The sequence below is a fragment of the Camarhynchus parvulus genome, chromosome 18 (genome assembly GCF_901933205.1).
Source record: "Camarhynchus parvulus chromosome 18, STF_HiC, whole genome shotgun sequence".
Classification (NCBI taxonomy): Eukaryota; Metazoa; Chordata; class Aves; order Passeriformes; family Thraupidae; genus Camarhynchus; species Camarhynchus parvulus.
The window spans coordinates 2,770,854-2,794,846 of NC_044588.1; the positions used below are offsets into that span (position 1 = coordinate 2,770,854).

At 41.5% G+C, this 23,993-nt stretch overlaps 1 protein-coding gene across 3 annotated transcripts in view; it reads right to left on the bottom strand.

Moving 5' to 3' along the window:
* Positions 1 to 695: 695 nt before the first annotated feature.
* The window catches only part of PRKCA (protein kinase C alpha), a 144,934-nt gene continuing 121,636 nt past the window's right edge, over positions 696 to 23,993 (bottom strand). For 2 of the 3 annotated variants that reach the window (XM_030962252.1, XM_030962251.1), the window contains 9 exons: positions 22,506 to 22,649; positions 21,037 to 21,210; positions 19,889 to 19,980; positions 18,269 to 18,331; positions 17,501 to 17,639; positions 11,461 to 11,541; positions 9,980 to 10,087; positions 7,432 to 7,572; positions 2,684 to 2,848 (listed from right to left, as the gene is read on the bottom strand). In XM_030962252.1, the coding sequence (XP_030818112.1) occupies positions 2,684 to 2,848; positions 7,432 to 7,572; positions 9,980 to 10,087; positions 11,461 to 11,541; positions 17,501 to 17,639; positions 18,269 to 18,331; positions 19,889 to 19,980; positions 21,037 to 21,210; positions 22,506 to 22,649 (1,107 nt within the window). Of the gene's footprint in view, positions 2,849 to 7,431; positions 7,573 to 9,979; positions 10,088 to 11,460; positions 11,542 to 17,500; positions 17,640 to 18,268; positions 18,332 to 19,888; positions 19,981 to 21,036; positions 21,211 to 22,505; positions 22,650 to 23,993 lie in introns of all 3 variants that reach the window. The other variant, XM_030962250.1, reaches the window with a different exon arrangement.

The window sequence follows — 23,993 nt, forward strand, 5'->3', positions numbered from 1 at the left end:
CCTTTTCCAAAAGTGTCTTTTTCACTTCACATTTTTAAAACAAGCACAATGGCACCTCTTGGCAGACTGGCATAGCTCAGAGCCCCTTCTTCATTAAAATCTGAGACTCAGTAATCTGTTCTCTTAATTCAATCTATTATATTCTACAGCATTTTACTAAACATTGCTAATAATATTCAGAAAAAAAAAAGAAAAGAAGTAATGAATGCTGCATTAGGCCACATGCTTTATGGTGAATACCATCATTTTTGAAGTTCATAATACACAAAGGAGAAAATGAACTCCCAGTCTTGTATGACAACATATTTGACACAGAACAGTTTAAAAATTTTACTCCTAAAATGTTTTGAAAAGTTTGGAGTCCTGTTTGTTTAGTTCCTGTCAGTTGGCCAATGCCCCTCGTGAGCCACACCTTGGAATGTCAGGGGTTGAACACTCCAAGATGCCCCTGGTGGGAGCTGGGGGTAGAAAAGGACGGAGACAGGGCAACAATTGAACTTCTGGGGTGCAGAAATTGCACATCCTCCCCCAAAGCCACGTTTCCCAAGGGCCCTGCAGGTGCAGAAGCTCCACATGTCACCCTTCACACCCAACCACGTCTCCCTCAACACCTGCCCAGCTCCCCCAGGGCACCCCCAGGTCCAACCCACCCCTCTGGCTCCCACCTGGCAGGATTGGATCTTTCTGAGAGAATCTTTGGCACAGGTTCCATGTTTTATTGTCATAAAAGATGGTTAGAAAGTAGGTTCCCCTCCCACCCCACCCCGTTACATATTCTAGTATAAATTGAAGTATTTTATGGCAAATATCTTACTTTTTGAATATGTTTACATGCTGGAAAAATTGTAATCAGTCTGCATGCAGCAACAGAGACATCATGCTTCTGGCATCATCATGCACATCTGACAGACAAAAAGTGCCTGCGGCTGCTAATGGGATCAAGGCAGGGGAGGAAAAAAAAAGGGAAATGCACCAACTACTCTTTTACATGCTGTAACAAAACCAAAATATGCACAGAACATTATTTACTGATATTTGAGTTAATATCTTCTGGTAAGTAGTAAGAGGAAATATCAAAATTTTTTATCTAAGTGATAGGAGAGGAGAAGATTGCATTAATTACAGTGTTCATCATTGCAAATAAAGTCTATTTCCTTCTCTGCAAGTAATAAGCAGATGTGAAATGAAAGCCTAATTGAACCTCGTATAAAATCTGCAGGTAGCAATTATTATTTAAAAGTATATCTACTTTAAAAAAAAGAGATTATACCCTAAGCCAGTAACAATATTCAAAACCTAAAGTAAAAATCAAAACAATAGCAAGAAAACATTTAGCTAAATCTAAATGGTGTCATTCAGAACAAGAACTTTCACAAATAAAGCACAAGTTGTTTTATAAAATTTTTATAATACTCTTTATGCTTGATACGATTATGTCAATAATATAGATCTGCTTATTATTAACCCTTATTATTAAGAGTTATTACTAAACATGCAAAATTCATTGCATGAAGCATATGTAAAACGTATTAAATTCCATTCTATCAATAAAACCAGTTTTAGGTGCTGCTTTTTTCAGGCTTGATTATTCTACAGCCCAAAGTTTTCTGAATTAAAACCGATTATTTAAGACTAAATCTCACTTGAATTTCATGAGTTATTCTAGAGAAATCAGGAAGTCACTTGGGGCTGCATTTTTTGTTAATTTAGTGTACATAATGCTTTCTTCAATTTACTGTCCTACACTGCAGACTATAAATAAACACAAGTAAATAAGATATAAGGAATTACAGTTTGGTTTTACATTCCAGGTTAATAAATTTCATAGTAAAATATTGGTATTAGAACCAGTTAACAGTAAACTTGAGGAGTGGTGTAAATGAAACCAACTGAACAGACAATGGCACCCTGGATCACAGAATAATCTCATGGAGATTAAAAATTCACAAAAGTATTATTAAAAGTATTACTATTATCATTATTATTATTATTATTATTATTATTATTAAAGACAAAATTTCACCCTCGAGTTTATCACATGCTACTCCTAGCACAAATCCTAGAGATGTGGCCACCACCCCAGTGCTTTTATTTGGGATTTTACAGGATCGGTTCACCAAGCCGTGGGGTCTAATTTGATTTCATCCCCCCTCCCACCCATTCCCAACTATATTTTTTTTTCCCTACCATATTTTTCAAACACTTTCAGCGCTGTTTTTGCAATGCCTCTCCCCCCTGGAGCTGACCCCACTCAGTCTCTGGTGCTGCCCCTGAGGTCTCCAGGAAGGAGCTCCCACCTCCCAGCATCCACCCCCAAGGAATAAATAAATACTCGAGGTGGCTTCTCATTCAGACCACGTGTCAGATGTTTTTCCAACACAAGGGAGTGGAAAAGGGAGCAAAAGGACAGTGGGAAGTTACAAAATAGAGAACGTACCAAAACATGGGTAAGTTTCGACGAGTCAGTGGCGACTTCTAGAAGAAAAAGTGGGCACCGTACACTAATTTATCTCCTGTTAAGACAACATCGCTGCTGCAAAGCCCAAATCCTGACTAAGTGGCCCTTCCCTCATTTTCCACCCTCTAACCCTACAATTTCCAGGCCCAAATGGAATCAACGAGGCGAAAGCCTAAAAATTGTAGGGTTACACCTGCTCCCCACGGCGGGATTTGTTCTGCTGTTTCATGCTACATTTTCTACAAGGGGGTGCACAAACTGGGGGTTGACATAAGAGAACCCTTCAAAATCTGTTTGGTCTATGTTGGCAATGACCAGCTGATCTGGAGGTGTCAACACCGGCTGTCCTCGCGTGAAGAACTTATCGAAGTTTTCAGCCCCTTTGCCGCACTGCAAGGAGAGAGAAAAGCAGAAAACAAGGCTGAAAAAAGCCAGCAATACAACAGCAGAGTTGTCAGGATACATGCAAGGCATGTTTCTTATGAGCAGTTGAGGGAAAATTTTCTTTTCAGATATTTTGACAAAAAAATCCCAGATAAACAGTGAAGTTTTAATAGCTGAATCCTGATAAAAAGCAGTCAGAAAGGTTTTCATCCATCAGCATGAGGTGACGAGATGAAGAGGCTTAAATATTCAGCATTACTGGGATACAAAAGGAAAAAGGAAATATTTTGATAAACATATGTTGGCAAGAGATACTTTCTTTGTCAAGTTGTTTCATTCTTTTTAAATACCTTATTGTACAAAATTAAATTTTTCCTGTTAGTCTCTATTTCCTTTGTGATCTGCAGAAAGCTTAATGCAATTCATTTATGTGCTTTGAGTCTTCACTGAACAGGCCCTGAACTCCTGGATTCCTACAAATTCATAAATTTGTTTTTATTTATAAATTTATAAATTCACCAAACTCCTATAAATTCACTGAACTCCTATAAATTAATAAATGATAGCAGGGCCTCAGTCCTTGGGATGGTAGGAGGGCTGGGCAGGAGCACATCCTGGGACAGGTTCTTGTTCCAAAACTTGCTGTCACAGGTTTCCTCCTTTATTTTCTTAAAGAGACTAATTTTTGGGCAAAGTCCAGCCAAGAAAGGGGTTGAATACAGCTACAGCCTCAGCACAACTCCTTCAGAACAGAAAACAAAAGAAACCAGGTTTGTAGAAAGAAGAGTTTGGAGGAATGCAGAAAAGACTTGATAAGCAGGGAAGTATGATCAGAAACATGCTAAAAAATAGGAAGGTAGAACCAGAATGAAATTAGCTTATGTGTAAGGAAAAAAAGAACATTTGAGGAAAATTAGGCACTGAATATTGTGGAGAGGTGAGGAGGAAACTGGTAAATGTGCTCATCTCAAAACTGTAACAGATCTTTGGACAGAGCAGGTGTGGGATAAAGGCAGTGAATGTTTCTCCCCATTGCTCCTCACCCTTTCCTCTCTTCTATCCATCCCTTCAACATCCCTGCATGTGGATATAAAGGGTAAAATTCAATTATTATCTTCAGACTCAGAGGATCACTTGGAAAGGGCAGAATATGGCTCGTACAATAGACCAATATGAAATATTGATTTTTTCCTGAATTAATGCAACACGAGTAAATCTGTGCATTTGTAGGAGGATGCACTGGAGAGAGGCCCACTGAGGGCATTCAGAGTGAGAGGTTTGGAAACAGCCCAGGCAGAGTTTCCAACCTTCCCACGGAGCACCTGGCAGGTGCTGGGCTGGCCCTGCCACCTGAGCTGAGCTCTCAAGAACTTCTTCTGCCTCAGGCACACGTTGGCTCCTATGTCAGACCATGAGCTCAGCTCCTGGAGCCCAGTGCTCACAGAGGACACCTGTCCAGCCCTGGAAGAACACCAGCACAGGGACACTGCACCATGACAAAGCTAATGGTGCTCTGCCTTCTCCACCCAGGGTTCTGCACCACTCATGGAATGCCCTGGTGCCCACTGAGCCTCTGCATTTTGGAACTGAGCTCTGGAAAACAAGAATGGAAGGAGCTAAACTTTGACAAGGAGGAAACCTCTGAATTATTGGCACGGAGCCCCAAATTAATTCGAATTAATTTAGAGGTACAACAGCCAGCTCAGAGCAGCCACAAAAGGAATTTTTTTATTGCTAAAAAGGATTTTTTTTCTAAAAAAAAAAAGTTCTACAGGTAAGCATCATCCTGCAATAAAAATTATGCTACTTTCTTTCTTTTCAATATTTTTTCCTCTTCTTTTTTTCAGCAAATGGAAAGTATTCAAACAAGCTGGACATTGAACCCAAAGTTCCTGAGACCATTAGGTCTCTCACATTGCTTAGGCTAGTAGAGGCTAAATATATATATATAAATATATATATGAATATATATTAAATATAAATATATCTATAACCTCTGTATATATATAAATATATAATGTATAAATATAATATACCCATGAAATACGGGCATATTTTGGGTGCAAACAGAGTAACTTAAAAATAAATTTGTATCTTCAATGATGTGTTTGTCTTCACATTAAAGAGTAGCACTGAACCTTAAAGCATTATTAGAGTACAACTGAAATTACAGAACTCCTCAAACATCTAAACTTGGAAATAGGAGTAAAATGTCCTTGCCAAATAATCAGTCTATGCCTATAACCTGTGAAATGTCAATCTGGAAGGGAACATGTTATTTACAGCACCCAACTGCTGACCCAAAATCTGCAGCTCTGTGTTCGAGTGAGGACTGTGGAAGCAGCAGGATTATTCCTGCAGGAAAGCACTTCCTAGAGAAGATGTACCTACAAAGGTTTCCCAAAAAATATCACCCCAAACAAAGCCTGTAAATACACCCATATCTTCGAACAGATTAAGGGTTGTGTGGTTTTTACTTTCTAAAATCAATATCCATCCCTGGAGGGATTTAAAACTTGTGTAATGTGGTGTTGAGGGTCTGGGTTAGTGGGGGTTTGGCAGCTATGGGATAATGGCTGGGACTTGATGATTTTAAAGGTCTTTTCCAGCCTCAGTGATTCTATAACTGTATGATGCTGATACAAATAGAATCAGCAATCACCATAAATGAGTTGTGCACAGGGTATGCAAATACTGGACTTGGATTTTAAGTTATTTTTGTCCAGGAGAGTTGGGCTCTGTGTGAATCCGCCTCGGTGTATTTTAATAGCAGCCTGTGCAAACAAACCAGGTCATGATAAGCACAGAGACAGAGCAAGGCGGCTCTGAGGAGGAGCCAGGACCTGCCAGGAAGCCCTGATGGAACCAAACTACACTTGAAGCTTTTAGCACCTTCATGCTGGTGTTACTTTTTACTTCAAGGAGAGTCTAAGCACTCAGCTCCTGAGCTAATAAAAATTACAGATGTGAAGGTAGGTCTGCTTTATGATCAGCTTTAAATTTGGCTTGAGAAGCATGTAATAAAAATCTCAAACAAAATAAGCTCTAACAGCTCCCCTTTGCTCAGCCAGCTCTGGGGAAGGGTTGGCTGGCAGCACCACACAAGTTCTTCACTTATTTACACCCTTCCCTGCCTGCAAAATCCACACCATAGCAAAAAGGAATTTCCTTTAGCAATAAACACCCTTCTCAGCTTCAACTCTCCTCCTGTTCACGCAAAAAAGTAATTTGTATGAAAAAAAGTGAAGAATAATTCAGGTATTGGTGTCCCTCTGTTCATTAGTTGGTGACAGAGACTGGTATGTCTGTATTGGCAAATAAATCAGTGTTAGAGCAGTCATCCTACACCTGAAGTGCTAAAGCCAGCCAGGATTCTCAGCTGAAAAATAAAAGGGTTAGAGAAGAAAGGTTCCATGTTAGGACATAACAATTTACAGCTGTTCCTTAAAGCTTGTGTTCTTGTGTGCAAACTCTTCTCTTTGCCTGTCAATGAAGCACAGTACATGCTGAAAGAAATTCTGGCTCAACAAGCAAAGCTCTTCCAATTCTATTATGCAAACACCTCTCAGGGTAAGGACATCTTTCCACTTGCTTGGATTTCTAAAATACAGATACATGTGTGCAAACCAGTAATGAACATGGGAAATCTTGCAGGGATTAATCTTGCAAAATGAGCAGACATTGCTGTAGGATGGGGAATAAAACCCCCTGTGCTGGGCAGCCAACCATGGAGAAATTCACCCCTCTAATCCAAATCCCTCAGTCAGATCCTGACTTTAGATGCTGCTCAGAGGAGACAGTTGTTAACCTCATTTATGACCAGTCTCAAGTGGCTGATGTGGATGTGCCAATTTCCCCTGTGCTCAGCTCCTCACGTGGTGTGTGACCATCCAGGCAGGGCTCAAACCACTGTGAAGCTTTTTTGCAAAGCACAAAGTTCCCCAAGTTCCACCAAAACACAGACAGGCTCACAGACAGCTCTGCCCTCACCAAATGGCCTCATTTCAGCCATGCCCCAGATCTGCAGCAGCAACCCCACCCACGGGGAGCAGGGCTGCAGCCACAGCCTGAGAGGGCAATGAGGCCTCAGGTTTTGAATTGTTCTATTTTTCACATTCTGTGCTGCTTTAGTGTGTGGGTCTGGGTTCACATCAGGAGATGCTGAGCTCTGTGCACAGAGCAGGGAGACAAAACAATTCCTGCTCCAGCTGGGCACCAAGGACAAATGATCCAAATCTCAGCCCAGGAGCACAAACACCGTGGGCTGGAGAGAGAAAAACAAGAAGGATGGGCCTTCATAGGCTGGAGCAGTAACTGGACAATTAGCTCAAATATTCAAATGGACCAAAACTTATAAAAAATGTGAGATCTCACGACCAAGCTCTCTTTTGCTTCCATCTTGCAGCCATCCAGGCAGAGCCATGCCTGTGGCTCTGGTACTGCCAGGGTGTGGCCTTTGAAGGCTCTTCAGTAAATATCCTCTTTATTGCCCTTAACTGCATCTAGCCTCTGTTCCAGCTCCTTAAGGCATCAGTTTTGGTGACCCAGATGGGCCAGTGAGGCATCTGGACCTCTGGCATCTCACTCACCACTTTAGGTTTGAAAGGTGGCTGAATCTCTCTGCTCTCCAATTTTTCCCAGTCAATTCTCCTGAAGAAAGCATGTTCCCTGATGTCTCTTTCACCTTCCAGGCCACAGCCAAGGCGTTTTGCAGGATGTTTAGTCATCAGCTGTTGGGAAGAAAACACCAAACTATTCAGTTCAATGCTGGAAGGAAAGTGAGAGGGACTTCCCCCTGCCTGCAATGCTCTTGCTCCTCTCCTGAAGATACACACTGCTAATAAAATTGTTTTGAAAAGCTAGAACGAATTTTTTGAAGAATTTTCTTGCTTCATCACTGGAGACAGCAAATCAGCAGCAAAATTAGGGGCTGCACTGGGGAAGTTTTTCCCACTGGGCAGAGGTTGCTGCTGGAGGTGCAGGTGGTGCCCAGGACCATCCCTGCTGCCTCACAACTCACTCCTGAATTTCACCTCCTGTCTCTCAGCTCAGTCCTACAGATCTCCAGAACAGCTCCTGCCCTATCTCAACAATCAATTAAACATCATAAATTCCAATGCACTAAAGCTCCATGAAGTACAACCCCCCCACACTCCCATTTCATTTTTCTGGGGCTTGTTCAAGACATCTCATTACAGAGCCTCCAGTTCTTTGGCACCCAGCTGACAACATCTAATCTGTGTTTCCTTCCTTGCACTCTTAATGACATCCTGGTCAATACCATACCCAGTTACAGAGATTAAATAAACTTGGGGAAACAAACCAGCCCCAAATCCACCAGCCTGGCATGATTAGAAATTAGAATGTGCTCCCTCATTAACAAGTTCCTCAGCATTTTCCAATTGGTGTGTACATTGGGAATTGTGCAATGCAGCCTTCAACCCTCACCTCCAGTTTCGTGGGGACTTTTAAAGCTTTTTTACAAATTATATATGATTAATGTACTGCTGGGAGTGATACCTCAACAGATCTTCTTAAAACCTCAGTACCACTTTAGTCTCCTTCCAAATGTTGAGTTGATCTGATTCCAATTTTGAACATAAAATAAAAGTGACTCTAAGCAGGTTTGGGAAGGAGCTGTGCACTGGACAGGAATTACAGCCTTCTTCAAGATTAACAGCAACATTCCCATTTTTGTTACCTTTTCCAAACCCCTTGCTTTAACAGTAGGTGATAAAAGAAAATGAGAGTATTGATTCCAGTAGTTTTAATTCTTTCCAAAGTTGCTGCATTTACCAAAACCAACAAACTCTCAATCAGTGGAATGGAAGTCAAGCAGACAAATCAATTCCAAGAGCAGAGTGGGCACGTTTGTCTTGCCCAGTGGTGCCCAGCCCTGGGATTGCTGAGATACCACTGACTGCAAGGGTCAGAAACTCTCTCATACTGACTTCTGAGCTCAGGAAAAACTCCCACTGAAACCTGAGATCAATTTGTCAGTTTAGCAGATGAAGAACATGTCAGTATCACAGAGACTTGCTCAAAATCTCAAGGTGCAGGGTAATTTTAGCTTTCTGCCCTCCCTTGCCATGAGCACACAGAAGCAGCAAACAGGGGAGCTGAAAACAGGGCAATTTCGTCAGGTTCAGGCTGTGCTGCTTGAATATGTGATTGTCACAACAAGGCAGCAATCTGAATGTACTTTACAAAAATACATCATGTTTATTTTTTGTTGGCCAGCACATCTACACTGGGATAAGCTCCAAAATTAGCATGGTCTTTCATTTTACCTTCTTGTTCCAAACACCTTTTCCTTTGATGATTTTCTTTAATGGACTAATATCCAGCTCATGTATAATACTTCATAAATGGTTGAAAAGGATAGAAAGAATGTAAATACCAAATTAACTAAGTGCAGTGGTGTTTTATCAGTGTAAGTCAGACATCAAATAACCCATTACAGGCAGTGGATTGGAAAAGCTGCAGACTGATGGTGCTCTGGAGAATCACATGGAATCAAAGGAAAGTCAAATGAATTCTTTTTTCCTAAGCTAATCCCCTGAAGCCAAATCTATTATTTTCCTCAAAAGTAAAAGAAAAAAAATTAATTTCATATCTAAGACCAATTTTAGGCCACACAGGTACCACTGGGTCAGAATTTCCCTATGGTTTCTTTGCATTTATGCTAAAGATTTTCACCTAAGCTCATCTTCACCTACATTTAAAAATCATTCTCCTCAACTCCTGAGCTCTGATCCTGTCATTAGGCATTCTGGGCTGAGGACTGGCTGCAGGATCTCCAGCCAAGCTGAGAAATCTCACCCTGCAGAACTGGGGCTGTGCTGCTGTGGGCTGAGAGGCAAAGCAGGGGGAGACTCTTCACACCATGGTCCTGTTTATAAATTCTGCTCTGCATTTGGCAGCCACTGATTCTGACATTTGTTCTTTCCATAAAACAAACAGGCACAGTGGGAAGAGCCCAGCACTTACCAGTGACACCAAGTGACAACACAGCTCAGCACTGCCTGACAGAAGTTGCACTTTAAAATACTACAGTGCTGTGTCAGAGCCAGGCAAACCCAGTGACTCACAAGGACTGCCAGAAGGAACTTAATGATAAATAACATTTTATCTCACCCCCTTGCAGATGGAGACTGCTTCTTTGGACAGTGATTTTGGGTAGGAAACATTATGCTCCATTATGGACTGGAATAGTTCGTCTTCGTCTTCCCCATCAAATGGAGGCTGTTGAGAATAAATCACAAGTGAGTAACTCACTGAGTTTTCCTTTCTGTGCTTTTAAATTCTACACTTTTTATGAAATGGCATGACAACACCATGCCCAAAGAGATGCATACACAGCAGTGCTCCAGGTCCAGGAGCATCCCCCAAACCCACAGCAATCTGCAGCCTGGATATCTGCTGACCCAGAAGCTTAGTGTTTGACAGTCTCAGATTAAAATCAAAGAGAGATGTTAATTTCTGTCCCCAGAATGGCAGCCAGGTTAATGAAATGTGTGCAGGATTATCTTTGTGATCAGCTTTAATCAGTTTTTAAAGCTACTGTGCACCAGACAGGCAAATACTTCAAAGGGTGAAGTCTGGAGAATAACTTTCTATCACCTTGTGCTAAGGTATGTCCATTCCTCTCTTAATTCCAGTTGAACTCCAGTTTGTTTTATGTCCTGGCTGTGGATTCTGCTGCTGAGACTATCACAACAAAGGGCTGCACTATGTTTTAAAATACAGGGGTGGGAAAGTGCCCATGGATAAATCCCCAGGATATGGGCAGGCCCTGTGCAAGCCCAGCTAATGGTAAATCTCCTTTCCTCCAAAGCAGTCAGATGGCCAATATTTGCAATTCAGCCTGCAAATGTTAACAGCTGCAGTTGCTACACATTAAAACTTTTTAAATGTCCACTGGAATTTTGCAGAGAACCTCTTAAAGGCATTTGTTACAGATGTATGTTTTAAGCTTGGGAAATGCCTGCCTTTACCTAACAAACACTCCCTGAAAGCCAGTTGCAGGAATCTTTTTCGACTCAAGACTAAAAGAACTCCTTCAGGCTGGTGCTTTTCTGCCATTTCTTGCAGCACAGTGCTGCGTCCCCACCCCAGTGACTCAGAGCAGCCTCTCATTAACTGTGCAGGATGAGGGGTCTGTAACTGAGCACATTTCCAAGTGCTCAGACCCATATTTTACCCCCAGGACATAGAGTACAAAAACTGTATTCTTGGGACTTAACTGCAATGCAGAGCTTATACACACTCTTATTATGCTTCCCTGTGGTTTCAAACTCCTAAATGGTATTTCTTCCACTTGACATGCATTTTCCTGCTCAAGTGTCTCCCTTTCAATTCTGAAGATGGCTATTTATAACATTATTGCAGTACAAAGGAGCTGTATTCAAAGGCAGAGCTTGATTATGTGGGTGCAACATAAAGAGCTTAAAGCCTAAATACATTCTCAGTTGAGTCAGTCAAGAGTACAAGGAGATAACAGCAGAATGAAAGGCTTCAATCCTGTCCTGTAATGGTCTAAACCTTTAGGGAGCCTTGAAACAGAGCAGCCTTGGAGGGCAGGAGGAGGTCACAGAGCACGGGAGGGGGAATCTTACCTGGCCAGCCAACATCTCATAGAGCAGCACACCATATGCCCACCAATCCACAGACTTCCCATAGGGCTGGTAAGCGATAATCTGCATATTCACAAAAAAAAAAAGCAAAGGAAAAACCCCTGTGTTAACTCACCCCAGCATCAGGTACATGTGTGACATGCAGAGAAGGACAGATTTCCTTGAAAAAGGCCAGAAAGACAATCCTGTAATCCTCACTCCAGCTAATCACGGGTTTCAGTGGGAGTTGGATTGTTTTGCATGTGTCAGGCTAAACCCACCCACGCCCTTGGGTACCCTGATATCTTGGAAAATACAGCTCAGAGACTTCCTGGGATGTGCATTTGAGGCCAAAGGAGGAAGCAGGGCAGCACAATGCAGGAGACAAGGCAAAACCATTATCCCAACTGTTTGTGTCAAAGTCAGAAATCATGGGGCTCACTTAACTTATGGACTATCAATAATTAAACCTTTCTTTTCAATATTTATATTTTTGTTCTGCTAGAAAAGGAATCAAAACTTAGGAAAAGAGCAAAACTCGAAAAACCTCAGTTAAGTTTTCCCAAGCTGCATGATTGTGACACTCAGGACAAAACACCAGCTATACCAAAAAGAAAGGGGGTTCTGCTGTTCAGACTAATGGAAATGTCAAGTATTTTCCACACTCTGGGTTCACATGTGACTCAGAGAGCAGTACAAATTGAGCTGTGACACAGGGAAAGGCTGCAAGTGCCAGCAGCACCCAGGTCACCCCCTGTGTCATCCTCTTTAATCAGGGCCTCCTCAGAGATCAGAGGTCATTGACTGAAGAGCTGCATTCGGTGATGGGGAGGAGGAGTTTGGAGGTGCAGGTGTTCCTCAGATCTTTCTAAACAACTGTGAAGGGATTCTGTGACTTGGGAAGGGATGGAGGACAGCCCAGTCCCTGCCCATCCCCACTGCAGGCAGCATCAGAGCCTCAGACTCCAACGTCTCTTCTGCTCTGGAATGAGCAGGGAGCTGAGGCAGTCACAGCTCCAGAGGGGCTTGCATTCCATTCTCCTGTTTGCTTGTGTTTTTATTCTTTGTGAAATAAATTGCCCAGTCAAGTACACATCACACATCCTAAATTTTTTAGTAGTCTGAAAGAGAAGTTGAACTGCCAAGTTCTGTAGTTGCTCAGGAAAATAGTGAGTCACCAGTGCAATAAAGCAGGACTGCCTGGTTACTAAAGAAAATTATGGCCTCTGTGTGGATATATGTCCTTGCCTGAGATACAGCAGCACATAATTTAAAAATTACTGCAATGTTTCTAACCGAAGGATTTCAAAATCAATTGTGCTTTGGAATGTATTAGGCAAGCAGAGATAATAAGATTCTCATCTGGAAGACCCTACATAAAGGCAGTCCATATTAGTTGTCTCTTAGCAGTAATATGGGCTTAAAAATATATATTTGGGACATTCATTTCATCTTCTAGTGACATACTTGGTTACTCTCCCTTCATTTCCATCACCAGTAAGTTCCCGCCTTTTGATTTATTAAATCAATATTGCCTTTTGAAACACCAAACACTTTCAAAGTTTCATCCAGGAAAAATACTGGCCTTTACACAAAGAAAATGACAAAACATTTCATCCTCAGTCCTTCTCTGACAATGTCTTCCTGCCTTTTGGAACAGAATACTTTATATTAAAAGGGGATGTTTTTCAGGTCATTGTTTTGTAAGGGCAAAACATTTTGTACAACAAGTGCAGTCCAGGTATGTGGTTTGGGGAGGAACAGCTTCTTCCAATTAGCAAATGAGTAAAAATGGATCCACAGCAGTGAGAAAGACAATGCTGCCACACTGCCAAGGTTCTGTACCTGGCAGCCAGGTCTGTCCAGGAGCCCACAGCTCACTTCTGTCCCTGGTGTGAAAGAGTTTGATGGGATTGCTGAGAGGAGGAAATCACTTAAATGCTGCAGTGCAATGTCCTATAGTGAAAGCTGTACCAAAGCACAGACTCAACAATGCTGATTTTTATCCAGCAAGGGGTGAGTCAAGGCTGGGCTCTTCTCTAAACATTCCCATCAGGAACTGCAACCTCCCCAGTGAAATCTGCCTTTGGGAGAGAATATCAAACAGAATCAGGAGAGGCAGAATTAACATGGAAAAAGCTCCAATGGATGCTCAGAACCACTCCAGTTTTTCTGCTGTTTGATGCCACATCTGATGAGCAGAGCATGCCCCTCTGAGCTGGCACACAGCACCCTGGCCTGGATGGAAGAGTGGGAATTGAGACACAAATACAAATACAGCCACCAGGGCTGCAAGAGTCCCTCTGCAAATGCAGTGACAACACCTCTTCCACTGAATTATCTCCATGTAGAAAAGGTGCTGCTGTCACTGCCTGCTGCTGCACATGGGGAGTTTTCTCCCTTTAATCCCATCTGAATACCCCCAGTTTGAATCAGCAGCTGGGTCCTGGGGAGGCTGTGGCTCAGGGAAAGCCAGACCAGGCCTTTGCCACCTCCTGTGTGGAACCCATGGATGAGCTCCTTGGACTGGGAGCTGCTCCCAGCACCAACTGGGAAGTGCAAGCCAGAGGGAAGAATGCTCACTTCAAAGGAGGAATTCCATGTGGGAGGAAGCAGATGAGCCTTCAATGTACAGTCAAACGTGCATTGGTATGAAGTCAGCAAGTTCTAAATGTTGTGTTTTCAGCAGCTCCCTCCTCATCACCCAGAATTCATCGAGCGCCACCTCCCAGCTGCTGCACTCAGAGCCACCCCTGCCTGCCCTGCAGCAGCTGCCAAAGTCATTCTGTTCTACCTGCAAGGACAAATTCTGGTGTCTGTTAGAGCAGCTGGGGATGTGAGCCTGTCCTGTCTCACCACAGTGTGCAGAGCAGGCCCAGAGCAGTGAGGGAGTTCCTGTCCCTAGAAATGAAGAACTGCACCCTCCTCCACCTATTATTTCTGATTTTCACTGGCCAGGCAGAAGTGGAAAGTTGATGGGATCATTCTCTTCTCCTCCTTTTCCATCATTAATTTAAATTATTGCCTTCTTCATGTCTTTTTGCATTTCAAATGTCCCATTTTACCAGTCTATTGCCATGCATTAAGAGCTTCTGCCTTTCCAGGTTCTGTGCATTTGAGCACTCAGAGCTCAGGAATTTCTCTCATCAAGCAAAATTGGCAGAAGGAGTTGCTTTTTTTTTTTTTCTCTATATTGCCTCCAAGGAAGGCACAGTTAAGAGCAGGACACAGAGATTAATATCAGCAATTTGTAGGAATGTTTAGATCATTGCAGCTAGTAGCCAGTTGAGATGAAAAGATTATATCCCAGAGGCAAGAGGAAATCTTTTGTGAGCATATATGATGTCTGCTGGAAAAGTTAAAACTCAGTTATTAAAAGAAATAAATATTACTATCACAAGAAACAGTCAAATGCACTTTCCAAACCTTTGTAATACCTATTTGCCTCCCACAATCCTGGCAAATTCAAGGCTGGAACTGAAGGTTTTGAGGCTGTGAGACGGAAGAGAAGGGAAATGGAGTTTCTAATCTGAATTCCTCTGAAATTCAGAATCAGCACTGTGGCTGCTGCAGGGATGCTGATGGTGGGGTTCTGTGCTGGCAGAATCCCTTCCCCCTAATCCTCTTGACATCCATCTCCTCCTGTCTCTCTTGACTGGCCAAGGAAACACAAAGTACTAATTGATTTCACAGCTATTTCACCACTCTGGCCATAAATATTTAAGTTCAGCACATCAGGAAATACTCTGTACAAGATAACCACTTTCTGCCTGAGAGAAGCTGTCAGACCTGGGATCCCACCAGCTTAACCTCTGCACACTCCTCAAATTGCACAGCACAAGAAAATTAACAATAATTCCAGCCCATTATACACCCAGGTAACAGCAAATGGCAACTTTCCCACTCAGAGAAAAGGGAAAAAACATTATTTTGCAGCACACCAAATTGGGGGGTTGACTTTGCTGAAGGCAGCACGGCATTCCTCTGCTTTTCCATGCAGAGCTGGGGCAGGGGACACCAGCTGAGCTGTCCCTGCAGGGTCCTTGCAGCTGTGTGTTCTCTGATCCATCTGTGGGCAGGTCCTGCAGGGGCAGCGTGGGCTCCCTCAGGCCCCACAGGAGTCACCACATTCTTCCCCAAATGCTGCTGAAAAGAGCTCATTCTCCAGGCTGGAGTGCAGCCCACTCACAGGATTCTACTCCAGATACCTTCTAGAGTTTATTTAGATTTAGCTCCTTTATCTCCACCCAGCAGGGATGTGACAGTGCAAATGAATTCTCATTAAAATCTATTAGAAATTTCTAAATTTTAGCCCATGGAAACATGGGCAGAAACACCCCTGCAAGGGAAACAGGAACCTTCCTTTGAAGTTCAACACAGAACTAGTTAGCAAACTGTCAGTCACAATAATGTCTTCAGAGACAAAAGAAAATCAGCCAATTAAACAAAATAAAAGCAAATCTGTTTTTAAGATAACAGACTAATTTCCTCTCACTTACTGGATGTTTTGGTAGAAGGTTTATTTCCTTATATGAAATTTCCAAATAAAGTAAAATAATTTGCTCCAGCATTGAGCCACACTGAGCATTCTGGTATTGACAAAATGTTCTTTGGCATTAACTGGCACAAGACAATTGCCACAGAAAGGACACTTTAATTTGTAATATTGGCTTCATTTATGTTTTGACAGAAGAAAATGAAATACTGCTCTGGTTGTTCTGATATCCTGCTGCAAGCAACAGCAAATGGGAAAAAAACCAAGGGTGTAGGATACACAATATTTCACTCTGAAAAGCATGAATTAGCAAGCGGGAAAAAAACAAACTATTTTTCATTCCAATTTCAGAGATGACAAAATTCACCTTAGACACTAATTTACTTGTCTGTGTATAAATCTCCCCTATTCCAACAAACATTCAATTACAGCCAGAAACGCTCCAGCCAGAGCTGCCTCTTGCTCAGTACCCAGTGAACGACTGAGTCTCTTGGATCAGGATCCAGCCTCTTGCATCAAATCTGCTGCCAAACAAATCAAGACTCCTGAAAGCTCAGTATGCACAAAGACCAGATTTTAATATTCATATATTTGAATTATATCCAAATCACCACATGTGCTTGTTTCCAATTCTTTAGACCTCAATTACTGAAATACAAATCATATCCAGACTCAGAGTCTTAACTCTAAGCTCATATTTATGCCAGTGCCTTAAAGCACAACTGGGCTTCTCATGATCATATTTTCATTTCAGACCCACTGCAGTTGGTTCAGGCTTCAATGTCATTTTCAGTGACTTGAAAGCTGCACAGGTATGGCCAAGTCATGGAAAACTCAAGGCAAATTATGGATTTATCACAACAACTCCACTCAAGGCTGGATCTCTCAGCTTTTGGAAGAGGCTTTCAATGACAGGAGCTCTCCTGAAGGTGAGGAGCAGCAACTTGTGGCACCTGTGCAGCACTTGCAGGACATGGCCTGGAGGAGACCACAGTGGCTTTACAGAGAGGTCAGCAGAAAGCTTCAAGGCCTCCTGAGTCCCTTCCCAAAAACCAGTGAGTGGTTTGTGGTTTCCTGAAAATGCCAAATAATCCTGTAAATAAATGTGTGCAGGCAGCTGGGTGAACCTATGGAGGAGTGGATTAAAGCAGCATTGTTTGCTCCCAGTGAAATATTTACTGATCTCAGCAACACCCATGTCTGTACAACTTCACAAACTGCAAAGTTTACTATAACAATACTTCCAGGCTACAAATTTAAGACCAGAAGTTGGTGAGCCTGTTTTTTTTGAAGTTTTTTGCTAGAATGAGCAAAATCTTATCTCATAAAAAGTTAGTTTTTAAATTAACTAGCTATTTCTTAAAATAGTGAATAGTCTTATTGATCACATTGCATTAATTCACAAATATACCCAGTATACCTGCAGAAGTTAAATGGTGCCATCCATGGAGGATCTGGAGTTCGAGCCATCCAAACCCAGTGGTATAAAATGCAGAGGGACAATTTCCTTTAAGGGACTAAAAGGTTCTTGAAAGGGTCAGTGTTTACCTCTGGTGCAATGTAGTCTGGAGTGCCACAGAAGGTCCTGGTTGTTACTCCATCCAACATGTGTTCCTTGCACATTCCAAAATCAGCAATTTTAATGTGTCCTTCTGAATCCAACATCACATTATCTAATTTCAGATCTCTGAGGAGAATCACAGTAATTGAAGGTTAATGTTTGGGATCAGCTGGGGTGAGCTTATTCTGAGTAAGGAATATTTGCAGCTCTTTGGGGGTGGAGGTTCAGGGTGCTGGCTCAGCCTGGAGGGAGCTGGGCAGACATCTAAGAATGACCTTAAAATCCTGGAATGGGTTGGAAGTGACCTTAAAGCCCATCCAGTGCCACCCCCTGCCATGGGCAGGGACACTTCCACTGTCCCAGGGTGCTCCAAGCCCTGTCCAGCCTGGATTTGGACATTCCAGGGATCCAGGGGCAGCCCCAGCTGCTCTGGGCTGGACAATGAATGAAGAGGTGGCTGTGTCTGACCCCTCACCTGAGACCTTTGGATGTGTAATATTGTTAAACATCACCCAGAAATACAAAACATGGAGTTTTCCATTTTCAAGAGGGTTTATTTGAGCGGGGCAGAGCACAGGTGTCAGAAAGGTCAGGTTCAACAGGGCTTGGGTTTCCACCTCACCAGCAACAACACAACAAAAAGAGCTCTACACTGATGGCTTTCTGTTTTAAAAATACACTGAAATGTTAAAGAAACGGATCATTTGGGGATTTTAAAAATAGTTCAGAAATGACTGATGTCAGATCATACTTACCTATAAACAATCCCTTTGTTATGGAGAAAGAATAACCCAATTGAGATCTCAGCTGCATAGAACCTGTGTGGGGAGAGAAAAAAAATCCACAGATTTCTTATTGCCTCATGATTTTCTTCTGGCAAAATAAATTGCAAATGAATCATGGTAAAGGATGACAATATAGTAGCATAAGAACTATGTGATTTATATTGTATGTATACAGGTGACATGAAAGACAAACCACTTCAGCTGGACCTTAACAGATACATTTTAAGTATTTGATGATAAAATAATGCACAATCTAAAAAAAAAAAAGGAAAATGGGTCCCTGGACCACAAAAAACAGTGCAGCTGGAGCACAGCTTTTTTTGCACTAACTATGCTGCAAAGGTCCTTATCTCTAATCACAGATTGGTGAATTCAGGATGCAGCTCAATGTACATTGCAATTCACATGGCATGAAATAATTTGCAGAAATAGTGTTCCTTTATACAGCCTGTTAATGGATTAATTACATGAAGCTAATTAAAATGATTACCATATAAAATATAATTGCTGAATGCAGTTAAGAGGTATGGAATACTGGTGGCTGTTTGAAGCTGGCTGCTATGGAACTGTGCAAATTACGAGCGAGAGGATTATTTAAAAATGAGATTAATTTTTAGGCTCAGCACAAGGGAGAGGAAGCAACTGAGCTCTGCAACACTCCATCAGAGGTGTTTGTGAACATGTGTGAAGATGCAGCACAGGCAAAAGCTGTCATGAAGCACCACAGATTTTGCCAAGTGTTGGCAACTTGCATTAGCTGGAGTCAAGGATGATCTGACACCATCTCAGTTTGATTCCATGAGTTGTTAAAATGTTTGTCTGCATCTGAAACACTTCTATTTAGAAGGCCTCTCATTTAAACAAGCCCCGATTGCTCAAATTAAAATGAGAAATTATTTTAACTGAAAGCTTAAAGCAGTTGGTCACCCTTGATTTTGAGGTTTCATTAGTAAATGATTTATGAAACACTAACAAGTGGTGATGAGGTATTATAAGGATGGCTAAAATGGTACTGATGGATCTATTCACTCTTAAATATGCTACAGACGATTTTCAGTTGCTCACTGATGTGCCAGATGAACAATTACCTGAAAAGAATCACGTAGATAAACAACTCCTGATTCCTTATTAATTACTTACAAATATATCACAGAAATTCTTACAAGCTATACATTGAATTTCTCTTGTATAAACTGTAATTTAAATTACAGAGCTGAGTCTATTTGTACTGCCTTTATAGCACTAATTCAGACTGAAGTGTTCTACTCACTGTTTTTTTAATATTTCCTTTTAAAAACAACATCAGAATATGAAGTAACATCTTTAATTTCCTGCTGCCTTGCTCAAATTCTTGTCACTTTTCAATAAACCTCTCCTGCCTTTGTTTGTGCTGTATTTTTGAATAAATACACAGCAACCTTTGGTCTATGTGTTCAAACAACACTTTAAACACAAAGTTCAGATTTTGGGCCTTAAAAATAAACAAAGGCCAGACTGAATTTCATTCTGAACCTGGGAAGAAGAAGAAACCAAATCCTCCTAGAGTGTAACATCAAGATGATGGTATGATATAAATACATGAACACTCACACTGCTTGTGGCTCCTTAAATTTTCCTACTTGCTGGATGTGGTACATGAGATCCCCACCATTGACATATTCCATCACAAAATACAGCCGGTCCTAGGACAAAGTATTAAATATTGGAATATGATCAACAATTAAAGAGGCACATAAATACATTAGAGACAGGATTAGATATTCATTGATCAGCCAAAAAGAAAAAAAAGTCCCTAGCATGTTATTAAAAAGCTTTTAGGATTATTAGGGAAAAAATTATAGATCAGGAAATGGAAGTGGAATGTTTTGTAAAACCTTCAAGAGTAAATGACTGATGAGATCTGTCTAGTTTTAGTGCCATGCTTTTACAGATTATTTGTCTCCAACAGTTTCAAGAATTATACAAATATAGCTCAGTCTGAAAAATCTGCCTCTAAAAATAAATGAAAAAAATCAAAGATGTTAAAAAATTCTAAATTGCTTTGAGGCCATTTCTAATTGCTGCTAAGAAGTTTTCCTTTGGAAGATGGTGTGGATGAGGCCCTTGAGGACATGGTTTCATGGGGAATGTGGGCTGATGGTTGGACTTGGAGATCTTAGAGGATTTTCCCAGCCTCAGTAATTCCATAATTCCATATCATCCAAGAGGCTGGCACAGTGACACTGGGCCATCAGATCCAACCTCAAATGTGTCACTGGGAGATGCTTTGCAATGTGATGGGCAAATATCCACTTCATATATTTATAAGGAAAGAAGCAAAAAAAGCCCCTCAGTGTCACCAAGAAGTGATAGAAAATGAAATTAAATCCACCAACACTAATTCATGACTAATAACCCCACAATATAGTAACAGCCATTAAGACTTTTCAAGTACTATCCTCAGAGCTTTAAAAGTGTTTGGGAACCTTTGGGAATCTGGGCTTGAGGCTCTGACTTAGCAAAGCAGACACATTTAGGAATTGTCATGCTGGCCTGCTCCAATAACTGCATGAAGGAAAATCTTTAAAATTATTTTTTATATTTAAGATACAAAGAATAGATTTCTTCACCATTTTCTACGTGCAGAGGCTACCACACATGGGTTGGTTGGATGATAATAAATGTTACTGGAGTGATAAAATCCATGACCAGGCAGCCTGGGAAACATTGGGGTGGCAAGAAAATCAGAGCTCACGTACAACTGTCTGGAAACAAGAGTGCAGCTGTGTCAGGAACGGGGGCTTATCTTGCAGTGCCAGGACTCGTTTCTCCACCATGGTGCACTCCACATCATCATCCTGGATCACCACGTCTTTTTTCAGGATTTTGATTGCATAGAGCTCCTCTGTGCCCTTCCTGTCTGCCAGCATCACCTGCAGGGCAGAGAAACAGCAGAGTGAAAATCCCCCAGTGGTGGAATCCTGGGTGATGAGAATTTTAAACTTTCTGTGCTTAAAGGCACCGACCCACAACAGAACACTGCATTTGACCTGAGGCTGTGGAGAAGGCTTCCAAAATTGATTGACAGTACTGGGATTATGGGTATGTAGTTGGTAAGAAGTGTGTAATATCACAGGGTGGAAAACTCAGAGTTTGGGATTTTAGAATATAGAAATAAATATGAAGCAAGATGGAGGTTTTAGGGTGGAGGCAGGTTGCTCTTCTTTACCTTCTTCTTCATGGGTTTGGGTGATGTTTTGTAATTGGACAAGTCTGCAGTGGGGGCTTTGAGTGATCAGTTATTGGGTTAAAAGGGAAAATAATCTAGGTGTCCTTTCTTAATTGGATAGTTTAGTCTTAAAAGACCTTGTGACAAGAGACAGTCGGCCATTTTGTGCCTTGCTGATGAAAAGCTGCCCAACTCATGGTTGTGAGGCTGTTTTACTGATAAGAAATAATAAACACCTGAGTCCCACCATGAACTACCATCTCAAGTGCCTTCAATCCAGACCCAGAGAAACTGATACCCCAGGCCAGGGAGAGCAGGTCACTCAGATGCCTGAAGATTTAGAGAGATGGCAAGCCAGCTTTTCCTTTAGTTTGTATAGACAAATTTGATCAGAACTCCAAAGTCACGATCCTTGTACAGTTCAGACAGCCTGTGCCCAAACCCGCTGGTTGACTGTGGGCTCATTGCTGAAGGGCTGATAAATGTTAAGTCCCAGGAGACTTCTTCAGCAAAGGGCACTTTATCACCCGAGTTTTGTTCAAACAGGCAGGAAAATAGCAGTCTGTTCTCTCAACTATTGGATTTCTAATACATATACAGACTATTCCTGTTTTTTTCCAATATTCACCCTTACCAATGTTGGTGACTTCCAGAACTGGCAGAGTGACCTAGGTATTAAGGGCAGAAAAGCAGACTTAATTTCCTTGAAACTGCCAAGAATGAGGATCTGAAAGTCAGCAACGAGTTCTCATCTTGCCCAACAATCTGAGTTTTTAAATTTATTTTTATTTTTTCAATATGCCAATCAGGACTAAAGTCTGCTAAGCCTTAGGGGGAATGACCCTACTCCTGTTAAGAAATCAAAAATTCCTTCCTCAAAAATGCACATCCTTTTGACTCTGCATTTTTTTTCTTAGAGAGCTGTTTATTTATTCTTCCTCAAGGAAAAGGAAAAAAAAAAAAAAGAATGTGAATGGAATAATTCTGAAGAATTCCTACCTTCCCAAAGCTCCCCTTTCCAAGAACCATGAGGAAGTTGAAATCTGTCAGCTTCACCCTGTCCAGATTGTTGGACGGCACACTTGAGTTCTTGTCTTCTGTTGAAGTAATGACTTTGTTACCAGCTGGCCCAAGTTTGGCTTTCTGAAGAACATACACACACATACACACACAAAAACAGCAAAGTGAGAACTGCCCGGTTTCCTGGCAGGAGGGATCTCTGGGTGGAAGTTAGAGCTGAAAATGGCCAGGTCTGAGGTGGCATTCCCAGGTAAAAGGTTGCATAACAAAATATGCACAGACACACCTTCAAAGACTCATTCCAGCAATACTTTTGACATTATTGAGGGAATTAAAGTGGAAAACTGTGTTCATGTATAACCAGATAAAGCACATACACTTATCTGGTTGAAAGAGCAAAACCAAAGCAATGCCCAGAAACAAAATAAAAAAATAATAATTTACTTTCAGGCCAAAAGCAGCTCAAATGGTGCTTTTGTTCTGAAAGAAAAAAAAAAAAGAAAAAAAAAAGAGGCTATCCAAAAATACCATGCAGTAATGTACATTGGGTATTTTAGGATATAAACAACCTCCTCAAAACATTCTCTTTTCAAATGGAATTCTTCAAGTCACTGCATAGCAAGAGATAAGAGAATTTTGACATGCACTAAGAACCTGCATTAAAAATCCCACAACACATGAGAATTAATGCAGATGAACATGGCCACTTTCAAACCAGCAGTACAATCAACTTTGATTTACAATCAAGGGTTGATCTGGAAAAGGGAGGAAGGGGAATATCACAGACAAGGGCTGTACCAGACACTCTGGTTTACAGGGGCTGCAAGTCTCAGTATTTCACATGAGACACCATGGCATGGCTCAAGTAAGCTGCATTTCAAATCTCAGAGTTAATACAAGAGAAAAAAAGTAAGACTCACCAAAAGATAATGCAGGCTACCAGATAATATCCTTTTTTTTCCCCCTCAAAATAATCCCATGTACCAGCAGAAGCAAAGCCAATAAGGTTTAGTAATTCTTTGGGATATAAGTGCTGTCCCCATCTGTCTGGTGTGTTGGTCTGGTTAATAACCTCTAATATGGTTAATTTACCTTTTGCCAGTGATGTATGTTTGACAATTCAGGGTAACTACTCTTCTCTCTGCTTCACAGAAGGACAATGTTTGTGTATTATCCCTCTTTCACAGATAAAGAAAATTACAGAAATGAAAGTTTATTCAAAGTCACACAATACCTCCCCTTAAAAGCCATGCCTGGCTTACACCTCTGGCACTGGAAACTGGGAGTTGCAAATTTTCCCCTTCTCAGAGGGGTGTAAAACCATAAAATTGAGAGGCACTTGATTCACAGACTCCATCTACTCCTGCAGTAATGTCAGATAATCATCTGACAAAATAACCTCCTGTCACTTGAAAACCATATCCAGCTTGGATGACTCTTCCTGCAACTTTGTAAGTGCAAGAAAAT